The following is a 25,390-nucleotide window of genomic DNA, read 5'->3' as shown; positions in this document are numbered from 1 at the left end:
ATATCCCAGCCAAGGCATCAGACATATGAGTAAAGAAGAAGCTCCCAGGTGATTTCTAGCCCTCTGAACACAATCAAGATTCTTCTAGCAAGGCAAGAGAATAAGAAATGTTAATGTGGACAACCAGAGGGCCTGCCACATTTTGGATGCCTGCTTCTGTATTGATGTCCATGGACATGAGGTTTCTCTAACACACTCAACTTTTAGATTAAAATTTTTTTTAAAAAGTATTTCCTGAGGTTAAGGACTTCCTTTGGGGACAATAAAAAATGCATCTCACAGGTATGATTTGGCTCAGACATCTTGGACCTCTGAGGAGTTTCATATTCTAGACTTGGCTCCAGCTAAATTCACACCAAGCTCCCCTGGAAACACAGAGGGCCTCTGGAACTGATGAGCAAGACCATCTCCTAGTCTAATTTAGTACAACCTCAAAATATTAGTTGAGGTAAAGACTAATCTACTGTAATAAACAGACCCCCAAAGTTCATGGCTTAAAGAAGACAGAAATGTATTTCTCTCACATAATCTTCTAAACAGTTTAGGCTGTCTGTGCTCCCACAAGATCCTGAAGGAACCTCTAGGATGTTGTCCTCATCTGCATGGCTGAACCTGATCATTGTCCCATAATGTGACTGTCACATCGTGTCTTCCAGCCAATAGGAAGGGGAAAGAGAGCTCGGAGGAACCCAAGCCCTATGTCTTAAGGCCCAAGTCTGGAAGCCACACATGTCATGTTTGCTCACATTCCATCGCTGAGAACTGGTCACATAGCTGTAAACTAGCTGCAAGAGAGACTGGGAAATATAGTCCGTGGCAGGGCAGCCACATAAGAAGGGGAGAATGGATTTTGGTGAACAGTCTCCTCCATTCCTAGCAAGTGAGTTCTTTATTTGGATCGTTTGGAGGCTGAAATGATGAAACTCTCTGACATAATTAGGTACTGTTTTTCTAAAATGCATTTCACCCTTCTGGTAGCCATTTTTATCCAACATCCCCACTCTCCCACGCCTGTCCCCCACTTGTGTATGTCTAGGCTATGTCTCTAACAGACACGTAAGTCTGTAAAGCAAGACCTCTATCTGAGGCTCAGCTAAACTTCTTGGCTATTACCTGTTCAGATGATGAAAAAAACCCCAAAACAAACAAACAAAAAACCTCACAGCTCTGTCACTTACTAGCTGTTTGATCCTGGGCAAGTTATCCGTAGATCCAATTTCCTTATCTATAAACTGAAGGTGATTATGATATATTCCTTTTAGTCATTATGAGGATTAAATGAATTAATGCTTGTAAAGAGCCAAACTTCATAGAAATTATTTAATAAATCTTAGCTGTTATTATTGTTATGGTTCCCATTATTTATCTTATGGGTATTTTGTAAGGCAGACAATAGTACCTTGCTTAATAAAACGATACCCAGAACTGCCAGGGTTTGGCCATAGAAGGAGATTTCACCTTGTGGAAATGGGATTAGAGTTGGGGCTCTAATTCTATCCCCTGAGCTTGGGGTTCTCTCATTTCAAGTTAGCATGAGGCCTCATCATATTACATGGTAAGCAGTTAAATCTCCCAATTTGACATGTGGTTGGAGACTAGAACCCAGGTTTCTGATATCTGTGTCTTTTGACTCCCATTTTTAATGCTTCCAACACCACTTCACTACTCCACCCATGATTTAGTTATCTGTTGCTGCAAAACAAACCACCCTAACGCTTAATGGCTATGGTTTGTTATTCCTCACAAGTCTGTGGGTTAGCATGGTAGTTCTTCCTTTGGTTTCCCCTGGGCTCACTCATGTGGGTGCATTTAGCTGGAGGGTCATCTGGGAACTGCGCCCAGATAGAATGGCTGAGTAGCTGGGCCTCTGCTTGGCTTTTTCATGGCATGGTCATCTCAGGGCAGCTTTTCTGAGAGGGCAGTCCCCATGCATAAATGCTTATCAAGACCCTGCTTGTGAGGGACTTCCCTGGTGGCACAGTGTTTAAGAATCCACCTGCCAGGGGCTTCCCTGGTGGCGCAGTGGTTGAGGGTCCGCCTGCTGATGCAGGGGATGAGGGTTCGTGCCCCGGCCCGGGAGGATCCCACATGCCGTGGAGCGGCTGGGCCCGTGAGCCATGGCCGCTGAGCCTGCGCGTCCGGAGCCTGTGCTCCTCAACGGGAGAGGCCACAACAGTGAGAGGCCCACGCACAGCAAAAAAAAAAAAAAAAAGAATCCACCTGCCAATGCAGGGGAAATGGGTTTGATCCCTGGCCCAGGAAGATCCCACATGCTGCGGAGCAACTAAGCCTGGGTGCCACAACTACTGAGCCTGTGCTTGAGAGCCCATGAACCACAAACTACTGATACTGAAGTCTGAGCGCTCTAGGGCTTATGCTCCACAACAAGAGAAGCCACTGCAATGAGAAGCCCGCGCACCGCAACGGAGAGTAGCCCCTGCTCACCACAACTAGAGAAAGCCTGTGTGCAGCAACGAAGACCCAATGCAGCCAAAAAAAACCCCCCAAAACCAAAAAACCCTGCTTGTGAAAGATCTGCTGATGTTCATTGCCAAAGCAAGTCACATGGCCAAACCCAGACTCTGTGGGAAAAGATTACACAAGGGATGGATATCAAGAAGAGTGATTCACTGGGGGCCATTATATAGTAGTCTATCCCAGCACATTTTAGGGTTGTTACTTCCAGATCTGGCCATAGAAAATACAGTAATGGTTAGCCTAAGTTCCCACCCCAAAACCTAAACTTTAAATGTAATATATGACTATGATAAGTGACATAGTACTTTGCACATGATAAATCTTTAATAAATAAATATTGAAATGAATGAATTAATAAGTCAATAATATTACCAATGGTAAGAATTTGCAAATAATGTCAAATAACAGTAATAATTACAGGTTGAGATTTCTCAACAAAGTCTTTACCACAAAAATTATAGTTTTTCATAGAGTATAAATTTTTTTAAAAAAGAAGAGTTACATCTTTGATTTTCTTCCATCTGCCCCACTAAGCCCAATACAGTCCCTCAATACCTACTGGCTGAATGTTCCTATTTTTTTGATAAAGAACATGCAGTAAGCTAAAATGAGACACTTTTTCTTGCCAAACTTCTTCAATTAGAGGCTGTTTGCTGCTATAAATAACAGAAAATCCAGTTTAACTGCCTTAAGCAGTAAGAAAATATATCAGCTTATTTAACAGGACATCCAGTAGGTCGGCCTCAGTGGTGTTTAACGTTACAGCCCAGTGAGGTCATTAAGGATCTTAGTCCTTTTCATCTCTCCAGTGTGCGGTATCCAGTGTTGGCTTCATCTTGTGGCTGGTGCCCCTCATGGTGAGAGGTGGGCTGCCAGCAGCCAGCAGCACTACATGCTCCCTCATTTACCTTCGGTGGGAGAGAGATGGAGAGAGCATGCTGGCTCCCATGGCTCTCTCAGAAGAGTTAAGGACTTCCTTCCTAGATGCCCCAATAACCCTACCCCCAATCTCATTGGTTTTAACTGGATCACATGACCATTTCTGAGTGGGACATGGTGGTAGGGGTGTGGAATTACTCTCATGTGCTTAGACTAATTAAGGCCCAGTCTTAGAATGGGAGAAGGATCAGCTTCCCTCTAAGCGTTTGACTGTTCATAAGAGACATAGATAAGCTAATAATTAAACCCTGTACAAGCCCCTGTCCCCTCTTTTGGAGTGAAATGTTGACTCAAGAGTTAATTGTTGGGCCTCCCTGGTGGCGCAGTGATTGAGAGTCCGCCTGCCGATGCAGGGGATACGGGTTCGTGCCCCGGTCTGGGAGGATCCCATATGCCGCGGAGCGGCTGGGCCCGTGAGCCATGGCCGCTGAGCCTGCGCATCCGGAGCCTGTGCCCCGCAACGGGAGAGGCCACAACAGTGAGAGGCCCGCGTACCGCAAAAAAAAAAAAAAAAAAAAAAAGAGTTAATTGTTGCCTGCCCATGCAGGGGACACGGGTTCGAGCCCTGGTCCACGGAGATCCCACATGCCATGGTACAGCTAAGCCCGTGTGCCACAACTACTGAGCCTACACTCTAGAGCCCAGGAACCACAACTACTGAGCCCAAGTGCCACAACTACTGAAGCCTGTGTGCCTAGAGCCCGTGCTCTGCAACAAGAGAAGCCACTGCAATGAGAAGCCCATGCACTGCAACGAAGAGTAGCCCCCACTCGCCACAACTAGAGAAAGCCCGCACGCAGCAATGAAGGCCCAACACAACCAAAATAAATAAATAAATAAATAATCTTTTTTTAATTTAAAAAAAAGAGTTAATGACTGGGAAATGTGAAGATGTAGAAACAAAGAATAGCTGGTTGGGGAGCTAGTAACAATTTAGACTATAATTCTTTCACATTGCAGAATCACCAAACTCCCAGTTCCCTGAAAGATATAGATAAAGGCCTGACACACATTCCTAAGTTGTTTTTACAGGCAAGAGATCCCCTCCAGATGAAAACCGCTGACCACAAGAATGTGGACCCTAGACTGGTTGAAACGAGAATGTTGATGATGCTTAAAATTTCACCTTTATGCCAACCAATCTGAGAATTGTCCATGAGCTGATCATGCCCTGCTCCTTGAACACTATAAAACACCTCACTACCCTCTCCGGGGTGGGCATGGTCCTTGAGCTGCTAGCCTGCTGTGTTCCCTCTTTGCCTGGCAAAGAAATAAAGCTACTCCTTCTCTTTCCTCCAAGCTCCATCTCCATATTTCTATTTGACATTGGTGCACAGAGAGCCAAGATTTTGGCAGCAATAAGAACCTGAGAACTGCTAGAAAAGAGAAAGTGGATTCAAGGAAGGTAGTTGACAATTATTGTGAGCATTCTACCTTCTGTAAGGCCTAACTTCCTTATTACTATGTAGCACCATTGAGTGCATTAATCTTTCATAGATTCTCCAATATCCCTTCCTTCGTTTCATGTAATATTACTCAGCTGGATTTTATTCCTCATAGGCCAGTGTTAGAGAATAAAAATAGCTATCATATATTGAATACTAGGGTGAATCTGAAGAGACAAGCTGACAGGACCCGCCTCCCCAGCAATCAAGTATTTTACATACATGAATCCTATGAAGCAAGGTAGTAGAAACCTCATTTTATTGATGAGAAAACCAAGACTCAAAAAGATTCAGCAGGGCTTCCCTGGTGGCGCAGTGGCTGAGAGTCCGCCTGCCGATGCAGGGGACACGGGTTCATGCCCCGGTCCGGGAAGATCCCACATGCTGTGGAGTGGCTAGGCCCGTGAGCCATGGCCGCTGGGCCTGCGCGTCCGGAACCTGTGCCCCACAGCAGGAGAGGCCACAACAGTGAGAGGCCCGCATACCACAAAAAACAAAAAACAAAAACAAACAAACAAAAAGGTTCAGCAAACAGCTTAAAGTCACACAGCCACTAAGTTGTAGAGATGAAACAAGTCCAAGTCTTTAGGCTCCATAGACTCTGCTCTTTTCATTATATTACACTGCCTCTCAACTCAGCAAAACATGTTTAATTTAATTAGACTATTCATTTGTATTAGTATTTTATTAATGTTTTCCCTTTGATCGAGTCAGAACATTTTAGGAATGGGAGAGAAACTGCTCAAATTTTCTACTTCCTTTCGTGTTTCCTAGGAAGTGGCTTAGAAAAAAATATTTTAAATCTATCTCCTCTTCCACAAATGAGCTAGACTATTCTATTTTTAGTAAATGATTTATAGCTAGTTGTGGTTTTAGTTACACTCCTAGCTGTTTTCTACATACCTTCTCCTTCAAATTATGTAATAAGTCATGTTTACTTATTTTAGCTGTATGTTACTGTGTGGCTAGTTCTTTTTAAAAAATACAGAATTATTTGAATTTAGTCTTTTAAGTTCTGGTGGTGACAGTTGCATTGTTGTCTATGTAAATAGTGCTCTCTGGAGTCCTGAAGTCCAGACCTGATGCAGCAGCTTAGTTAAAATCTAACTCCAAGGAGAATGTACAGTGGGTGAGGGGATGTTATTTGCTTCCTCCCAAACTCCAAATATGTGGTCTTGATGGTCCTCTAGTCATTTCCTGTTTGGGTGATACCTAGAAAAGAGATCAAGTTCAGGGTCACCCACTCATTTCCCTTTGCTGTGCAGTTTGAGTCTTATGGCCTACTCTAGGAAGAGTCTAAATTTAGAATAACCTTTGGGGGCTTCCTTGATTGGGACAGAGCTGAAATTATGAGTTGTCTATAGCAATGTAGATTCCTAGGATCAGTGGTCATGATTCTGAGGTGGTGCTTTAAGTTTCTTAACCTAGAAATGCCACCAGGGATGGGAACGAAGTCACCTAGATCTACCTTCAAGTTTCAGATATAGTTAAAATTAGAGAAAGTTTCTTAGTTATAGAAGAGAAGCATTTTAGTATGAAGTGGGCTTAACCAAATCTTCCACAAAATCTAGGGAAATGTAGTTTAATTGTATTTTAAATTAACTACTTGAATTGGAATTCTGTATTTTTGACCCAGATGGAAACTTCTCATAATTTCTAGATGGCAATCAGCTGTAAATCTTTAATAGATTTAAAAAATCAATCTTTGTAACAATTTTGCAATTGTGTAAAAGTTTAGTCTGGCCTCCCAACAAGCATTTCCCCTTCTTTCTTTCCTAAAAGAAAGAATGAGAGTCTCATTTTTCACCCCTTCTCTATGCAACTCATATCTTCAGTTCCAGGTCCAAGTCAGTCATGGTGGCCCTGTTTCCCTTGCAATGCTATGTCTAGATATGGACTGGCCAATGAACCGTGTGGGAAAGTCTATCCAGGACATCCAAGAAATGTTTCTTCATTCTTATAAAGAGTGAAAAGAAGAGAGAATCTCCTTCTGCACATTGTCATGTTTGAATGTGATGCCTGGAACTGCAGCAGCCATTTTGTGACCTCAAGGGAAACTGACTTTAATGTCAAGCCCACCAGCTCAGGATGGCAGAATAGAAAGATGAAAAGGATTTGGGTCCTTGGTTATGAAGTTATGAAGCTACTCAATTAACCAATCCTGGAGAAGACCTACCACTGGACTTCTTGTTATGTGAGATAATAAATTTAAGCCAGCTGTATCTGTTTTTCTGTTAGTGTGTTCTCAACTGCAGAAAACAGAAAATCTGACTCAATTGGCTTAAATTACCTTGTTGAGAGCATTCTAAGTGATAAAACGTTATAGGTCATATTTTGAGGTCTCTGAGCTTCTTCCTTGATCCCTGCCTCTAGGTATTCCCCCCTTCCAATTAGTTGATCCTTCACACCATCATTGGAATGACTTTGCAGAATTCAAATCTGATCATATTGCAACTCTGGTTAAATCTTTCAAAGGCTATTTTTGGCTTTCTTGGTGTGGCAAACAGACTTTTCTTCACTGGGTCTGGGCTGGATCTCTGTGGCCACATATCCCATCAGATCAGACCCCACAGGCACCCTAATGCTAGATATTTCAACTATTGCCATTCCTTGACCATGCTATGTTCTCTCTCACTTATGCTTTACAAATGCTAGTCCCAACTGCATAGAATACCTTCCCCTATCTGATGGGTCACCCCCACCATCCCCCAGACTCCCAAAGTTGTTAGGTGTTCTTCTTCAGTGTCCTGACACCCAGACTGGAACCCCTATTAAAGCATATCTGACTGTTTTTGTGCTGTATTTGTCAGATTGTCTCCTACATATGATTATAAGGTCTTTGAGGGAGAATGTCTTATTCCTTTTAGCATCTCCAATGCCTAGCACATTGCTTGGCACAAAATAAGCGAGTAATAAATGTTTATTAATGAATAAAAAATAATGCTATAACCCAGATTTAGGTTCATGAAGACAATTGTGTTCTTTTCTCTTTAGGTGGCTTATTCTTGGTATATTGCATGCCATACCTTCCTCAGCAGGGTAGGGAGGATGAAAGAGAGGAAGGAAAACCTCTAACTATGTAACATTTTTGGACAAGATTTTGGAGGAAGGTAAGCCAAGTTTAATGAAGATTTCTTTTTGTAAATCTTTTTTCCATTCTATCTATGCCTGATTCATATGATGAATTAATCAACAAATGTGTGTTGTGTGCCTACTGTGTATCAAACATTGTTTAAGAGTTTGGGATTCATCAATGAACAAAACAAGAAAGTCCTCAGAGAGCATTGGCTTCACAAGTGAACTTTACCAGTCATTTTTCCTTTCTGGATCTTAGTCCTGCGTTTGTGCATGAACAGGAAACACTGTAATGGAAAGCTTGCAGATTCTTAGATGAAACATTGGTAACGATATGGATATTTGTTCATAAGCGCTGCCACTTCTCTCTAGAACCGAGGACAGTTAGGAGGAGGAGGTCACTGACTAAATCTGCTCCTTGACCTTGTTCTCAGCAATCCACACCAATAGGCATTGCCTTTGTTTGTAAAAAAGAGAGTTTTATATATCCATGCAGCGTTGGGAGGTTGCAGCTTTCTTCCTAGCTGTGAATATCCCTAAGGCTCCACCTGGGACAGTGAGACTCAACCCTGTGCACCACTCAGGTGCTTCCCTTCTCTAGTCTGCTGGCGATTCTGTGCTCAGAGGCTCCACCTGTGCAAAGCATCACAGCTGTAGAGGCTGCTCTGGGCACAGGAACAATTTCCTACAGAAATGGGGCATATTTGAAAGGTTGGAAGGGAAGCTTTTATGTCTCCCTCCTAAAATCCCAGCTTCTCCTGAAGTGGAAGCTAGACCAGAAATAAAGGCCACACTGATTTTCTTCTGAGAAAACACATTACCGTGTTAAAAAAAAGTCCTAACTGCTCTGTGGGAAATGTTTTTATTTTACAAATACTCTGTGGCTCTGAAGTGACAGCAAGATTACATTTCTGACGGTATCACTGGTACAATTTCCAGGCTCCTCAGGGAGGGCGATGTGAGGATATTCCTCCCGGAAAGAGAGGCACATTCTCTGGTCCCCAAGCTACAGTTAAACACGACCCCAAATAAGTAAAAACAGATGATAACACAGCAAATAATGAAAGCTTGGCAATTTAACTAAAGCAAATGGTCTTATCCAGAACACTATGGGAGTGAAAAAGAACTACAAAAATAACTCTGTAACTTTGCTTTTACAAACAAATGGCTCACTCTCTGTCTCCAGATGGGGAAATGTGAGAACTGAAAAGGAGAAAAGAACCTGGAAGAGTGTAGAAAAATGTAAACATTAGAAAGAAATGTAATAGGGGAGTGGAGGATTGGGACAGCTTCAGTGTAACGCTCTTGGAGACCGTCCTGACGGTTGTGATCTAGATAGAGCCCGGCCGGCCTCGTGTTCCGTGGAGGCGGTGCCGCAGCGACAGATGACCTGTCTCTGGCCATCGAACACCTAGAAGACGCTTTCGCAGGAGCAGGGCAGTGACCGGGGACGCGGCGGGGGTGGGCGCAAGTAACCCTCCTCCGGCTTTTCCCGCCGAGCGTGGTGATAATGTGGGTGGGGCCAGCGGTGGCGGTGGAGCGCCTGGTGGCCCCGGGCGCCCTCGTCGTCCTCCGCGACTCCTTCCCGCGGGCAGCACACTGCACCGAGGCGCCTCTGCCAGCGCCGCCGGAGCTGACAGTCCCCCGCCTGGAAGAACAGGTAGACGAAGGGATTGAGAGCGCTGTTGGCCACCCCCAGGAGGCGCAGCGCCACCGCTAGGTCCTCGGCCTCCCAGTCTCCCATCGACCCAGACGACCACGTGGCCGCCAGCCGGGCAGCGAAGTAGGGCAGCTCGCACCCCACGAACAGCAGCGTCAGCACCAGGCTCATCTTCAGGCTCTGGACCTTGGCGCGGGGCAGCGCGTTGGGCGCGGGGGCTTGGCCGGGACTGGCCGACCTGGGCGCCGCGGCCGATGGGGCTTGCGGCGGGCGCTGCCGCCAGGCGCAGAGCAGGCGGCTGCCAGCGATGCCCATGACCGCGACCGGCGCCACGAAGCCCGCGACGGCCTCATAGAGCGCGTAGACCATCAAGTGCCAGCGCGGTAGCGGCGCGAAGATGTCGCGGCAGCGACGCTCCCCGGGCCAGGCGCGGGCGGCCGGGGGCGCGGCGGGCGGCTGCGAGGGGGCGCCCCCGCGCACCACGAAGGCCGGGGGCAGCGCCAGCAGCAGCGCCAGCAGCCAGCTCAGGGCGGCGAGGGCGCGCGCGGGCAGCGGCGAGCCCTGTGGACGGCGCACGGCGCGCTGGCGTTCGAGGGCAATGAGCGCCACGAGGTGGGCCGACGCGCTGTGGCCGGATGCCCGTAGCAGATGCACGAAGCGGCACTCCAGGTCGCCCGCGGCCCGGCGCGGCTCGCCCAGCAGCTCCCAGACCAGCTGCGACAGTGCGGTGCCCCCGCACGCATACAGGTCGGCCAAGGCCAGCTGCACCAGCAGGAAGTCCATCTTGCGACGCTTGGGACCTGCCCAGGGCCCGCCGCCCCCGCACAGGCGGCACAGCACCGTAGCGTTGCCGGCCACCGTCACCACCAGGATGACCCCCAGGAAAACCAGGCGGACGCGGCGGCTGGGCGGCCCGGACGGCGGCGGCGGCGGCCCCGGGACTGGGGCTCCCTGTCCGGAAGTCAGGTTGAGACCCCAGCCCAGCGAGATGGGTACGGAGAGGTTGGGCGCCGGCGCCGGAGTTGAGGGGCTGAAGGGATCCTCCATCCTTAACCTGGAGGAAGAGGAGGTACCGAACAGGGCAGGCAGGGCGCGGGAAACCAAGGTGGAGGCGAGGCTCCGCTGGGCGCGATGCCGGGTCTTAACGAGTTCCCAAAGTTAGTTGAAAACGCACACGCACGGAGAGGGAGATGGATGCAGGTAGCTTTGCGCTTAGTTGTTTTTATAGGTTGTCCTCGTCATTTGTCACTCAGATGGGGGGTGTGTACGCTCGAGGAACACACATGATTCCTCTTCTCCACCTTCCTCTCCGCGTCTCCCCTCCCAATCCGGGTAGATCCCCTTCCAGTCTCTGCCGCAGCCCCCGTGCTGCCCTCGCGGGAGCCGCGAACCGCTGGGCTCTAGAAACCTCTCCCGTTGGGTGTTTACATATAGCACAGCCAGACAGAAGGTCGCTTTGCCTGGCCATCGTTAACCCGGGACCAGCACACTAGAGAGGAAAGTCCTGACTGAGACTATACCCCTCAAAATGGTTTCAGATTGACATTAGGAAAAAAAAAAGAAAAAAAAGGCACTAGTTTTGATTAAAATACAGAAGAGAAAGATTTGAAATGCCATGGTTCTGCACTAGCTTGAGAAGAACAGGAACCCAAGAAACCTAACAGCGTTTTGAGCAAAGAGGAGCCCAACAGATAAATCTTTCTCTGGCCAACGAGAGTATTTTACTCGGAGAGAACTAAAGTCAAAGGTGTTGCTTGGCAATTAGGAGCAGCAGTGGTTTGCAGATTGTTTCAAATACTCCTCATTACCAGAAACAGCAGATCACAGCTGCTCTCCGGGATGTAAAATTCATTTCATTAGTCTGAAGAGGGCATTAATAGGTTTTATGCAAATGGATAGTACATTTATTGCTTTTCTCCTAATATTTTCACTCAGTGACAGATGTATCATCGCGGCTCTTCATTCTCTTGATTCTGTTTTCTAGCAGATGGGAGGTTGCTAGGAGGGACTACGCCTCCAATAAGCCTGGAGAAAAGGTGACTAAGAAGATGATAAGGCGGCCAAGTTTTAAAAAAGAAATCCAACTCACAGGAAATGGTTTAGATTAAATGCTCTCTCTTTTATTTTAGCCCTACCTCCTCACAAACAACTTTTAGTTTTCCTGTTGGAAGCATCAATTTGGTTTTTTATGCACCCTCCACATTAATTATGGCGAAAGTACAGCCTATGCTTCCTGGTCTGGGCGTCTGCTGGGGTTCACATTCCCAGGCTGAGGAAATATTTGGCACTTTAGATGTGCGGGATAGAAGGGTGCATGGGTTTGGTGGGTGCAGCGGACAGTCCTGCCAGGTGGAGTGGGAATCTCATTTCCCAAGCTGTTGCCCTTTGGCCAGAGAACTTTGTCATTTTTATTATATTCCCAGTGCCTGTCACTGGGCCTGACCCATGGTAGGTATCAGTAAATATGTTTTGAGTTGATGAATTAATGGGTATGTGATGCATTTCAGATAATTTTGAGCAAATGTTTCTACCTTGATTATAAATCCATCAACCTAAGAAAAAAATGCCTGTTATACCTGTGTCAGTATCATCCAGAAGAGCTCAAGGAAGCTCTGGGGAGACGTAGGAATAGCCATTCTTGGTGGAACATTTAAGAGGTAGAGTGATAGCCTTGGGAAATCAAACTCCTGGTTTAATTTTCTTTTTAATTTTTTAAAAAATTTATCTTATTTATTATTTTTGGCTGTGTTGGGTCTTCGTTGCTGCACGCGGGCTTTTTCTAGTTGCGGCAAGCGGGGGCTACTCTTCATCGCGGGCTTCTCGCTGCAGTGGCTTCTCTTGTTGCGGAGCACTGGCTCTAGGCACGCGGGCTTCAGTAGTTGTGGCGCAGGGGCTTAGTTGCTCCGCAGCATGTGGGATCTTCCCAGACCAGGGCTTGAACCCGTGTCCCCTGCATTGGCAGGCGGATTCTTAACCACTGTGCCACCTGGGAAGTCCCTATGCGTGTTTTTCTTTGTATTCTGCTTGGGCTTCTCTAAACGTTTAGGTTGGTGATTTGTTGTCTTTCATTAATTTTGGAAAATTCTCAGCAATTGTCTTTTCAGATATTTCTTCTGACATTTTGCCTCTATTCTTCTGTTACTTCAATTGCACATGTATTATACCTTTTCATGTTGTCCCACAGTTCTTGGATGTTCTGCTCTTTTTTTCTCTACCTTTCAGTTTTTCTTTTTTTCCTTCTTTTTTTCCCTATCCTATCTCTCCTCAGAGGAAGTTGTTACCCTTTGAAATTCAGTATTTTATCTTGAAAAATTTTGCTTGGCCTATATTCAAGTTCACTAATTCTTTTTCTCTCAAGTTCACTAATTTTTTGTGTGTCTAGTCTGCTGATAAGCCATTTGAAGGACTTCTTCATCCACGATAGCATGTTGTTTCTAGTGAATCAGTTTTATTCCTTTTTAAAAAAATAGTTTCCATCTCTCTGCTGAAGTTCTCACTCTGTTCATGCATGTTCACCACATTTCCCCCTAGATCCTTCAATAGATTAATCACAGTATTTTCAAGTCACTTTCTCATGGTTTCAACTTCTGGGCCATCTCTCAGTCTGGTTCTGTTTACTGCCTTCTTTCTTCAAAATGGGTCTTTTCTTGCTTTCTTTGCCATGCAAGTTTGACCAAATGCCAGACATATGTAAGTGAAAAACAGTGAGTGATGTAAATAGTATTTACTCCTGAAAGTGGGCATGCTTCTTCATCTGTCAGGCTAGTAGGGTGGAGGGGTTGACTAAATGTAGGCAGTAGTTGAGCTAGGTTTGGGTTCTGATGTTGGTATAGTTATCATTATTCTACTACAGACTTCAGACTCCTGCATACTGCGGCTGTCTTGCTTTAGTGAGAGGCTTGGAACACTGGAGGGTTTTTCTCAGTGTTCCTGCTCCACCCCTACCTTTCGGCACACCTGGCCATGGGGAGTGCAGTGGGAGGTTTCTTTCTCCATGCTTCTTACCTTTCTCCCAGAAGTAGTGTGCTGTTGTTCATGGTGGGGGCAGGCTGATTTTTTTTTTTTTAAAGAAACTCACTTACTCCAGCTTCAGTCTTATGTAGGCCCTGGGGGCCTGAGCCTTAAGGGTGGGACTTTATCCACACTTGTCACGTTCCCCTATGGCAGCTGAACTCAGCCTTGTAACTTGCAGAAGAGCAAGTTTCTTGTCTGTACCGCTGTTGCAAGAGATCTCTGCTTTCTCTCAGGGCAGGATTGTGAGCATGACTGGGGTTCTGCCTCTCCTCAGCAGCAGAGAGCTTTTGCTATAATCTACCCCTTCCAGTGATAGCTGACCTTCTGCTGAGGACTGGGGGTGAGAGGGTTTTCTGCTCCTGCCCCAGTGGCAGATGAGTTTTCGCTTTGTAAGAGAGAAGGTTCTGGGTTTTATGCTTCTCCTCCAGAGGCAGCGCCTCCCCATCTGTTCATCTGTCCCACTGTAGAGGCTCTGTCAGGTCCCCTGCCCTGCTCCCCATCTTTCTCATGAGTGCTGGTTAAGGTCCATGAGAAAAAGCTCATTACTGGAGGTGGTCTCCCTTGTGTGTGCGGCTCCTAGTTTCTGCTGCTATTTTCACACACATTTGGCTTTTATGAATTTGTCAAAATATCAGTTGTTTTCTTACCTCCTCTTTTGGCTTCTAGTCTTTCTTCCCATGTACTGCCAAAGGTGGGACAGTTTGGGTGTCTCAGCTGTCCTCAGAAGGGCTTGCCACTCTTTTCAATTCAGTTCACCTGTCCTGTGAGAGGCTCAAAACAGTTTTAATTTTGTAGATTATCTAGCTTTTTTCTTTTCCTTTTGATTTCTTTTACTGTGGGAGCAATATTCCCTATCGTATGTGGAAGCAGAGCTCTCAAGACACTGAGGATACCAATCCTTTACCATCAATATTACAACATTTATGATTATTTTGTTTTCTAACTTCTTGAACAGTTCATTTATTTTTCATTCCCCTTAATAATAAAAAGCTTAAGGCTGAGTATTGCTTTGTTTGTGTCATATGTTCTTCTAAGTTTTCTCATTTTCATTATTTAAAAAATAGCCTATACCTTTAATTTTTTGACCCAAGAATTTCAGATTCTGCTTTGTAACTTTAAGAGAAGTAAGGGGGCTAAAAATCTTATCTGCGAGTTTAATATACATAATTGTAAACATCACACACACATACCCAGAATATCTGACCAGTATAGAAGGGATCTAGATCTTTTGTTTTCCACATTGAGCTTCTTTCACCTAATTTGTGTTGAGATCTCTCTTTTTTGCTCATGGCCCCTCATCACCAAGTTCTAGTTTGATTCAGCGATTTACAATATGCTTTAATAGCCAGTAAGGATTGTCCCACCTCAATATTCATTTTCCATAATTTTATTAGTTATTTCAGACATTCAATTTTTTTGGAAAACTTTCAGATCATTTAGTCCAATTAAAAAAAAAACAACCCTTACTGGGACTAAGATCAGGATTGCATGAAATGTATGCATTAGTTCTGGAGAAGTGGTATTTTAATATTAGAGCCTCCTATCCCAGAACATGCTGTCATTCCATGTTTATATCTTGTTTGTAAACTTAATAGAATTTTATAATTTTTTTATCTAGATTTGTGCTTCTTGTTAAACTTTAAGCTATTTTTATAGAATGTCATACTGTGAGTGGAATATATTTCCTAATTTCTTTTTTTAATTAGTGATTATTCTTACAGATAGGTATTGATTTATGTATATGCAGCCATTTAACAAATTTCATCAATTATAATAGTTTTTACTAGGATCTCCTGGGTTTTATGAAATGGAAAACCACAAACAGTAGAAAGAATACAGAATCCACTTTTTTTTTCTTTCTGCAAAGACAAATAAAAACATATAAAGCTTCCAGTTGATGTGGATGCTTCTGGTCCAAGGACCATAGTTTGAATAACAAGGTTCCAGACCCATGGTTCCCACATTTTGCTGCACATTAGAATCACCTGGGGAGTTTTAAAAAAAACATCTCAATGCTTGCAGGTGGGAGCTAGGCATAATAGTTTTTAAACATCCTCAGGTGATTCCAATTTGCAGCAAGTTTTGAACCATTGCTCTAGACTAGCAGTTAGCAGTCTATGGCCCCCAGGTCAAATCCTGTGTTTTTGTAAACAAAGCTTCGTTGGAAAATAGCCGCTCATTTGTTCACATAGTGTCTGTTGCTGCTTTCTTGCTACTACAGCAGGATTGAGCAGTTGTGAAAGAGACCATATGGCTCACAAAGCCTAAAATATTTAGTATCTGGCTTTTTCATAGAAAAAGAAAAACAGAGGGATAGAGTCCCTTTATCAATTCTCCTGTGCAGGATTTTCTAGAATTCACTGTTTCTAGAAGGCTCTGTTTTATAAGAAGGCTACTCCCTTTCACCCCCTGCCCTGCCATGGGCAAATGTGTTGGTTTTCCAATACAGTGTGATATCTGAGAAACTCAAATTCCTCACATATTAATTCAACAAATATTTACTGAGCTTCTACTATGTGTCAGGCCCTTGGGATACTTTAGGAAACAAAAAGGACAAAAGGCCACTCCTGTATGGAGCTTCCATCCTAGTGGGTAGGAGGGGTGGGAGACAGTATCAACAAATTAAGTGTGTAAAACATACACTCACTAAGTTGGACGGTAATGATTTATATGCAGAAAAATAAAGCAGGGAAGCCCTTGTGATTAGGTACCATTTGAGCAATGACCGGAAGGAGATAACAAAGAGAGCCATGTGGAAATCTGAGGGAAGAACTGCTTTCCAGGCCAAGAGTTGATAAGCACAAAGGTCTTGAGGTGGTGCTTGCCTAGTGTGCCTGGAAAAGGATAGGGAGGCCAGTGTGGCTGGAGCAGAGTGAACCAAGTAGAGTGCGGGAGATGTACAATATGCCACCGGATCATTTAGAGCCCTGAAGGCCACTGTAATGATTTGGGCTTATGACCAAGAATGTCACCTGCCATATCAACAAACAAAGGATCAAGCCATCAGTCACTGCAGCCACCCCTGACTGTGCACTCTGAAGAGATTCAGGATCTAGAAAATAGGATGCTGGCCCTAGATAGTTCAGGTGCCTATCAAAGGAATGATGTCATTGAGCCCAGACTCTTGCATCTTCCCATACATAGAAAAGCGCTAAATTCATTAACTTGAGATGTCTGGTTTTCTTTAATACAGTAATCTTTTGATATTCCGACTGCCTGGTTTTTGTTGCAAAAACTATATATCCTGGATCCTCCCTTACCTCTTCAGAGCTGCCCCTCCCTCAGAGTTATCCGGGAGGCTGCCTGCTGGGCTCAAGTCCTCAGCAAGTTTGTGGAATAAAACACAATTCTCAACTTTTAGGTTGTGCTTTTTTTTTTTTCATTCGACAGGCTTTCACAGAGTAAGGTGAGAAACCAGTGGAGGGTTTGAGTATCCAGTGATGTGATCTGATCACTCTGGCTGCTGTGTTGAGAAGAGACTGAGGAAAGCCAAGGGCAGACTCAGGGAGACCTCCTAGGAAGCTATTGCAAAATTCCATACAACAGATTATGGTAGTTTGGAACAGGGTGGTAATGGTGGAGGTTGGGAAAGATGAAGCCCAAAGATTGTCCTCAATCCAGTTTATAATTAGTGTCAGTTCCTCTCAGATTCTGGCATTAGATAATTTGTCTTGTTTTCCAAGTTTTTCTTCTTTTTCTGTTTTCATGGTTGTTAGATACCATTTTGAATTAGATATTGTCCTAAAACCTCAATTTTACCTAATTATGATCCTATATTGAATATGCTTAAAACATTGCAGATGCTTGGTAAATTCTAACAATGAATGCATCTTAAAGAGTTGAATAGAATGAGGTGGATTATATTTATCTTCACATGCTTATGTTTTCAAAACCACATTTCTATTATTATTGCTTTATTTTTGCCTGTGTTTAGCATATACATCACACATTAGCTATTTTTTATTCCTTAGGTTTAATTAGGAGATGAGAGGTAGATTTGTATATTTTAATTTTAACCTCAATAGTTTAAATATTGAGATCTTTCTCTTAAGGGTTTTACCTCAGAATATATCTGAAGTGAAAATTATTTCTCAGAAATTCATACATAACTACGAAGATAAGCTCATACCAATTCACTGAAGAACACTAAAGAAAGTAAAGGTGATGAGCTGTCTAATGAAGAAAACTTCCAAGACAGTTTGAAAAAGGAAGTTAGGTTAAAAGGAAATTGGGTAAAGTTATTATTTGCAGATAAACTTTTTACCAGAGAAATATAAGATACCAACTGGAAAACTATTAGTACCAAAAAAATTGTATTATTGGTACAAAGTAAATATATAGAAATAAAATTTGTATATACAAATAACCAATTAGAAGATATAATGGAAGTAACATCTACTTAAAATAGCACAACACCAACAAATGATAAAACACCTAGGAATAAACTCACCTCTGGCTGCACATTAGGATCATTTGCTGGAGGGCTTAACAAACAAAACAGCAATAAGAACAAAACTGCCCAGGTGCCATCCCTAGACTTCTAATTCCACTGGTGTGGGATGGGCCCTAGGTGGTATTTTTTTAAAGGTCCCTACTTTCCAAAAATCTCTAAGAAGAAACTGATCTATATGAAGAAAACTTAGAATGCTACTGAGCAATATAAAGAAGGCTTGAAGAAAGGGAAAAGTGTACTATATTCTTTAGAATAACCGAATATCAGAAAGAATTCAATTTGCCCTAAATTAGGCTATAAATTTAATATATCATAAAAAGACTAACAAGATTTTTCATTTTTGGAACTACACAAACTTATTCTAAATTTGTATGGGAAAAATAAGTTAGCAAGAATAGCCAACGACAGTTCCGAAAAAGAAAACTGTTGCAAAGCAAACAGTATCACCAGATATTGCCTACCCTATTAATAAACAAAATAGAATGGTCCACTGCAAAGTAAAAAATGTTTTGAAAGGATCCAAATGTCAATGTGACTTGTATATAATAAAAACGGTGTTTCAGATCAATAGAGGAAAAGATAATTTGTTCAATAAAAGATGTTATAAAGTGGCATTTTCTAACTAATGGGACAAATATTAGCTTACTCAATAAAAGGTCAGTTGGGGTGGCCATCTTAAAAAAACAAATGAAAGTTAGATCTCTAATATGTAATAAATTCCCATGGGTCAAAGATCTAAGGGTAAAAAATAAAACTCTAAAAGAAGATAAGTGGGGAAGGCCATTCTAAATATGACACAAAATCCCCAAGCCACAAAAGCAAAGATTCATAAATTTGCATGAAAATACCAATTTCTTCATGTCAACAAACACCAGGGCAAAGTCAAAAGACAAATTATGAAAAGGAAAAAAATATTTGTAGCTTCTCTAACAGAGAGCTAATATCTAAAGTATGCCTGTAATAAAAAAACAACCAACAGCAAAATAGGCAAAGAACAGAAATAAGAAAGGTCATGTAAAGGAAATTCCAGTGGCTATTAAATATATGAAAATATGATCTACCTTACTCATAGTAAGAAAAAGAAGAAAAACAATAATAAAGTTATTTTTTATCTACGCAGTTGGCAGCACATGTGAGCCATGCATTGCTGGTAAGAGTATAAATTGGTATAACTTCTTTAGGGGTAATTTGGTGGTATCTAGAGTAATTTTGCTAGATATAGTCTTGCCCCAATAATTTCACTTCTAGGTGTTTTTTTATTTTTCATTTTTAAAATTATTTATTTATTTATTTATTTATTTGGCTGTGCCGCACGGCACGTGGGGATCTTAGTTCCTGGACCAGGGATCCATGCCCGCCACAGTGGAAGCATGGAGTCTTAACCACTGGGCCACCAGGGAAGTCCTCGGTGTCTTTGTTAAATGGAAAAAAAGAGAGCAAGCTGTAGAACATTTTTTATAGTATGCTACCATTTGTGTGTGTGTGTCAGGGGCGGGTGCTGGGGAAGAATATAAAGTTTGTAGAAGCCTATCTGTCTCTCAAAGGATACATAGGTGGTTACAGTAGTTGCCACCAGGAAGGGGTACTGGGTAGCTGGGGGACTGGGAAAGGAGAGAGACTTCATGCTCACTGTTAACCGTTTAGTACCTTTTTGAAGCTTGTACCTTCTGCATGTATTACCTATTTTAAAAAATAATAATGTCCGCCATATCCATGGTCTGTGTACCATTAAATACTCCAAATACTCCCATCAAATACATCCAAATGATCTATATCCCATCAAATAAAAATAACTCATCAGACACCATCAGATACTCAAAAATAACTATTTTATGGGTCATAAGTAATAAAAATTGTTAAAATATTTTATATTCCATAATATTCAGAGGAACACAACTTTATATTATAGTATTTGATTCTACCCTTTTAATACTTTGGTTAAGTTGTCAGAAGTTTATAAGAATAAGGTCTTGATAGTAATGAGTTTGAAAATATGTAATTCTATAATGATTGATATTTTATTTTAGAAGAGTACATTCTTTAACTGAAAATAATTATTAAAACGAATGTTTAAAATGCATAATTAATCATGATCTTTTAACATATTTCTATATAGCTCTAGAGCATTATTTTCTTATTTTTGTTCAAATATTTTCTGGATCAGAGTGGATTTTAAGCCACTGATCAATGGCATTTTCATACTTCCTTGGTTCTTTCAGCCAGTCCTCATGCCACCTAAGATTTGCTATGACATTTGAATAGTTTTGCCCTATACTTTGTTTCCACTTGATAAACTGCTCTTTATTGTATCGGTGGACAGAAGCAGAAACCTTAGGGTAGTTTACAATGGAACGAAGCTTCTGATCCAAAGAAGAAGTAACTTCTGGCAATTTTGTAGCAATATTTGTTAGTTCATCTGGATCTGAGGAAAGATCTGAAAGAAAAAAAGAAAATTGAATACCTCTCAGAATAGTTATGTAACCGACCAGGACCCTGTGGGCACCTCTGTCAAGTTTATGATTAACCTCCTTATCTGAATCTTTAGTCCTTCTCTTGTTCAAAACATTTTCTCCTCAAGATTGAGGAGTATCAAAGGAAAGGGGGGAGTTGTAACCAAGCAGGACCCTATGGGGCCTTCCTAGGACGCAAGTGCATGTGCCTGATGCACAGTGGGGCTAAACACACTGAAATGTCACAGTTTGGAGCAGAGAAAGGTTTACTGGGTGGCTCATGCCCTAAAAGCCCCTGAGCTCCCTGAAGAGTTTCGGCAAAGCATTTTTAAAAGCCAGGTTGAGGGAGGGGCCTCGCAGGGTACGTGATCGGATCATGCACAATTCTCTGATTGGCTGATGAGGGAACAGGGTGGTATCACAGGGGTTAACTTGATCAGTCCTTAGGCTCCAGGAGGCCTGGGGCTATGTGCTCATGGTCATCAAGTAGTTATAACATCTTCCATTTGGTGGGGGGTTTTCACATCTGTAAAACAACCCAGGAAATGTGCATCAAATACTGTTACTTAAGTACTTCAGAGAGGAGCTAAAGCAGAGGTTATGGGGGAAGGCCTGTCCCAGGAAGGCCCCATAGGGTCCTGTTCTGTTACAATTATCTGCTTAAAAACCATCTTTTAGAATGTCATTACTCTGTGATGAATAACATACTAAAATTTATTTTTATTCTCAGTTCTTCTTAGTATAGTAAGCTAAAGGACAGTGTAAGTGGAAAAATAATATACCAAAAGTTAAATACCTCTCTAAATGTATGTCCAAATTATCTTCCTTCTTACCATCATCCTGCTATCCCTTTTTTTTTCTTATCTATTCTTAGATGGCTTAGCCACAATTCTTCCTATTTGTGATGCCTTCCTTACTTTGACATGCAAAAAAGGTATGTATATATATATATATATATGTATATATATATATATATATATATATATATATAGTAGTGCTTATATTGTCCCATTTCAACAGCCCCAGATGTTCCAGCTGTAAGAATTTTTTACATAGTGAAGTCAAGTTCTTGCAACTTCACTTACTCCTAGTTGTTTTTGTTTTTGTTTTTTTAAAATATACGTTAGCATCCTATGCTTGAATTTTTTGAAAATTACATTCATTGATTGTGTCTATTTGAGCAAATAGCCATGGAAATAAAAACTCTCAATCACTATCATCAAGAAAATGATAAATATTTCAGACAACATAAACACCCCTTTTATCTACAATGTAGGAAGACAGAGGATATAACTAGGATGCCAGTCTAATTGGAAAAATGGCAAATCAAAGATCTTAGGACAAGTTACTTAAGACAGTAAATGAACAATTCACATTGAGGGAAAAACCCCTACAGGCCTATTTGAGTGCATTAGCCAGAAGATCCTGAAGACATTTATGGTTTTGCTAGGTGATTTCAGATGGCACCTCTTTGGGAAAGGGAAGTCAGTGAATAAACCCCAGAGAATACAGGAAAAGCAGGCTCCCCCACTGATTCTTTGACAGTCACACCTCCTTTTTGCAGAACGTAACCAATGAATGAACAAGAGATGCCCATTACTCAACAGAATGAAAACTTAAGGACTTGTTTTGAAGCCAAGAATCTCCTCCTTTTAGAGTTAAGGGGGGTGGTCAATCAGTTTGGCATCTAAAGAATTATTTTGAGTTAATAATTTTGACATTTGTAACTGGGAAAAAAACTTACGGAGAAAGGAATATTAAAAATAGCTTTAGCACATATTTTATGTGCAAAAGGAGGGCAGAGGATAAGTAAAACCATAAATCTAATAATACTGCTCAAAAACAAATTCAGAGTAGTGAATCTAGCAGGCTTTTGTAGGGTGGAAGGAGCATGGATTTTGGAGTCAAACATGGGTTGAAATCCCAGTTCTGCCACTTCTGAGCTGTGACCTTGCGCAGGTATCTGAACGCTAGTCTCTGAACTCTAGTCTTCTCTATAAAATAAAGATGCTAGTAACATCTTGTAGGGATGGAGTGAACATTAAATAATAAATGTAGAATGTCAGGCTCCATAAGAGAGCAGTTAATTTTCCAGAACAACTGAATCCAAGGTACAATAAGAGGGTGTTGACTACTGATTGGGAAAGATAACCATGCCTATTAGAAGACACCTTGATCAGAGAAAACAATGGTGGCAAACTTGAGACCCAGATCAAAAGCCTTAGGGCACTTGCTTTGGAATTCAGATGCTGATTTGAAAAGAAGCTGCTCCTCACAAGGGCAACCTTTTGTAAACTGGCCTAGCATGAGAAACTGCAGATATTTATTTAGATGATTACTGGCTCCCTTGAGCAAATGCTGTGTAGGTCAGCTCAGTACACATAATCTATACTTAAAAAATATATCAACAAATTACCAAAGAGTTGAGGCAATACTGAAGCACCATCAGAGTAGGCTATATACTTCCATTGGTTAGTTCGAAGCATGTAGGCAGAAGCGTTTACATTGCATCCATGGAATTCACTCAGAATCCAGGGCGGATGTAGGTTTTTGAATTTTTGTTCATTCTTAAACATTTCTGATGATAATGGCAGCAGAGAGTATCCACTCAGGTTCTGAGGCAGAGGAATTCCAGCAATATCTAAATAACACAGTATTTTAAAATAACTCATTCTTTCATTAGTTGAACATTCATAAATGACATCATTAAAGGTCGCAGAGACTAGAGGCTGTATATGGATTTTTGTAAACAGACTTCCTAGATCCAAATGCTTATTACTCCACTAGGCTTGTGACCTTGACCATGTTATTAACCATTCTGAACCTCAGTTTCATCATCTGTAAAAGGCGAATAATAATAATGCCTCTATTTCATAGGTTTATTTTAGGTTTAAATATGAAAATTTATGTAAAATTCTGAGAACAGTGTCTGACACATAGGAAACCCTCAACAAGCATTAGTTAATATCATAAGTACTTTATTTCCAAATGATGGAATGATCACAGGTGTTTTTCATATTGGTCTCACAGGATATTAACAAGACCTATACGAGAAAGGAGTCTAGTAGTTACATATGTTTGCAAACAGTGGTTAAAATTAAATAAATTTATTGCTGATGTGTATCATAAACCTTAAGGGTGGTATGTAGTATGCCATCTGTCCCAAAGTTATTTGATGACAGAACATCTTTTTACCCCGAAGTAGCATCTTGAGGAACTAGTATTTTGCAGAACATACTTGGGGAAATCCTGGATTATACTGATTTAGAGAAAAATAATCTATTTTTTCCTTATCAAATATAGACATAGAAAACAATAGCATGAGAAATGTTTAACTTCAAAAAAAGTTTGTATTTTTAAAAATTGCTTTTATGGTATTTGTTTGGAACTCAAACTATCTTTTTCCTATAGAAAAATTATCATTGGGAATTCCCTGGTGGTCCAGTGGTTAGGACTCTGTGCTTTCACTGCCATGGGCCCGGTTCAATCCCTGGTCAGAGAACTAAGATCCCGCAAGCCGCGAAAAAAAATTACCGTTAATTATGGTTGGGTCCTTGCGATAGTTCCAAAAGGAATCTGTAGTTGCCTCCCCTGCAGCTTTTCTGGTTTCAATGTTCCATGTTTTTAGAAACATTAATTTAGAAATAATTAAATATTTCCAATGAAAAATAGAATGTAATATATCTGCAATGCTAGAAATTAAAATTGAATAAGAAAATTAATTTAACTGGACTGTACATATTTGAGGAAAAACAAGTGAATTAAGAGAGAATAAGGGGGCTTCCCTGGTGGCGCAGTGGTTGAGAGTCCTCCTGCCGATGCAGGGGACACGGGTTCGTGCCCCGGTCCAGGAAGATCCCACATGCCACGGAGCGGCTGGGCCCGTGAGCCATGGCCGCTGAGCCTGCGCGTCCGGAGCCTGTGCTCCACAGCGGGAGAGGCCACAACAGTGAGAGGCCCGCGTACCGCAAAAAAAAAAAAAAAAAAATTTGTATCTTCCATTTCCTTGGAAGGAGCATATTACAAGTACTAATCTTCTGCCAACCAATCATCATCAGGGACTTTTTTGAGAAAGAGTGAAAGAACAAGTGAAGGAAGGAAAGAAAGAAAGAGAAATATTTCAGAGATAACTGGTTCAAAACAAAAGAAGAAGAAGGAGCAAAGATGTTAAAGAGGATGTGCACGAGAGAAAAAGATGGCCCAAGACGAAACTAACTGAGCTACAAGACAGTAGGCTACTTACTGTAAGGAGAGAAAGTAGCCAGGGAATAGGCTGGGTCGGGCTGGTCTGTGTGTCAGCCATCAGGGGGCACCACTGCGAGGCAGAGGAAGGGAGAGGAGAGGGCTTTGAAGATGGCTGGAAAGCAGGGACCAACTGGCAGATACCCATGACTGGGAAGTTCCTGCAGTTTAATCACCTTTAATACTTAGAAATACCTTATTTCAGATCTGTTCTTAGCCTAATTTTCCTAAAGAAGCTTGTTAGACTAAGAAAATTTAAATAATTCTGCTATGTTTATATGAGAAGTCAGTATTAAACTAGGATGAGTCCATTTAAGTATTAATTTTTTTTACTCAAAAAAAACCCCAGCATCTAACAAACTAGGTGCTGTTCCAGGTGTAGGGCAACAACAGTGAACGAAGCAGATAAGCTCTCTCAGACTCTTGGAGCTTACCTTCTAATGTGGGGAGACAGACAAATATGTCAGATGGTGATAAGTGCAGTGAAGAAAAATAAAGCAGGATCAGGGGAATAGAGAACTATGTGTTAATGTGCTGTTATATAGTGTGGTCAGGGAAGGCCTCTCTGATGAGGTGACATAAACAGAGACCTGAGAAAGGGCTAGATGAGCTCAATAGATATCTGGACATGTGG

General features: G+C 42.1%; 4 protein-coding genes across 6 annotated transcripts in view; 1 reads left to right on the top strand and 3 right to left on the bottom strand.

The window, feature by feature from the left end:
• LOC308615944 (uncharacterized protein) overlaps positions 1-2,604 on the bottom strand; it is a 325,426-nt gene extending 322,822 nt beyond the window's left edge. The window contains exon 1 of the mRNA XM_081231850.1: positions 2,189-2,604. The gene's annotated coding sequence lies outside the window, so the exon portion shown is untranslated. The remainder of the gene's footprint in view (positions 1-2,188) is intronic.
• A 5,346-nt stretch (positions 2,605-7,950) lies between these two features.
• SKIC3 (SKI3 subunit of superkiller complex) overlaps positions 7,951-25,390 on the top strand; it is a 140,912-nt gene continuing 123,472 nt past the window's right edge. The window contains exon 1 of the mRNA XM_081230448.1: positions 7,951-7,972. The gene's annotated coding sequence lies outside the window, so the exon portion shown is untranslated. The remainder of the gene's footprint in view (positions 7,973-25,390) is intronic.
• On the bottom strand, positions 9,349-10,644 carry GPR150 (G protein-coupled receptor 150; the record flags this gene model as incomplete). The annotated part of the gene is made up of 1 exon (XM_081232697.1): positions 9,349-10,644. One exon carries the CDS (start codon positions 10,642-10,644, stop codon positions 9,349-9,351), a length of 1,296 nt encoding a protein of 431 aa, XP_081088823.1.
• ARSK (arylsulfatase family member K) overlaps positions 20,191-25,390 on the bottom strand; it is a 38,122-nt gene continuing 32,922 nt past the window's right edge. For 2 of the 3 annotated variants that reach the window (XM_081232934.1, XM_081232933.1), the window contains exons 7-8: positions 22,931-23,155; positions 20,191-20,498 (exon numbers count right to left, since the gene is read on the bottom strand). In XM_081232934.1, coding sequence (XP_081089060.1) covers positions 20,209-20,498; positions 22,931-23,155 — 515 coding nt within the window. In that variant the 3' untranslated portion in view covers positions 20,191-20,208. The other variant, XM_081232935.1, reaches the window with a different exon arrangement.

This window comes from Mesoplodon bidens, assembly GCF_964165515.1.
Source record: "Mesoplodon bidens genome assembly, chromosome: 4".
NCBI classification, from domain to species: Eukaryota; Metazoa; Chordata; class Mammalia; order Artiodactyla; family Ziphiidae; genus Mesoplodon; species Mesoplodon bidens.
The sequence above is the reverse complement of the archived record's forward strand: the minus strand, read 5'-3'. Positions and strand labels throughout refer to the sequence as shown.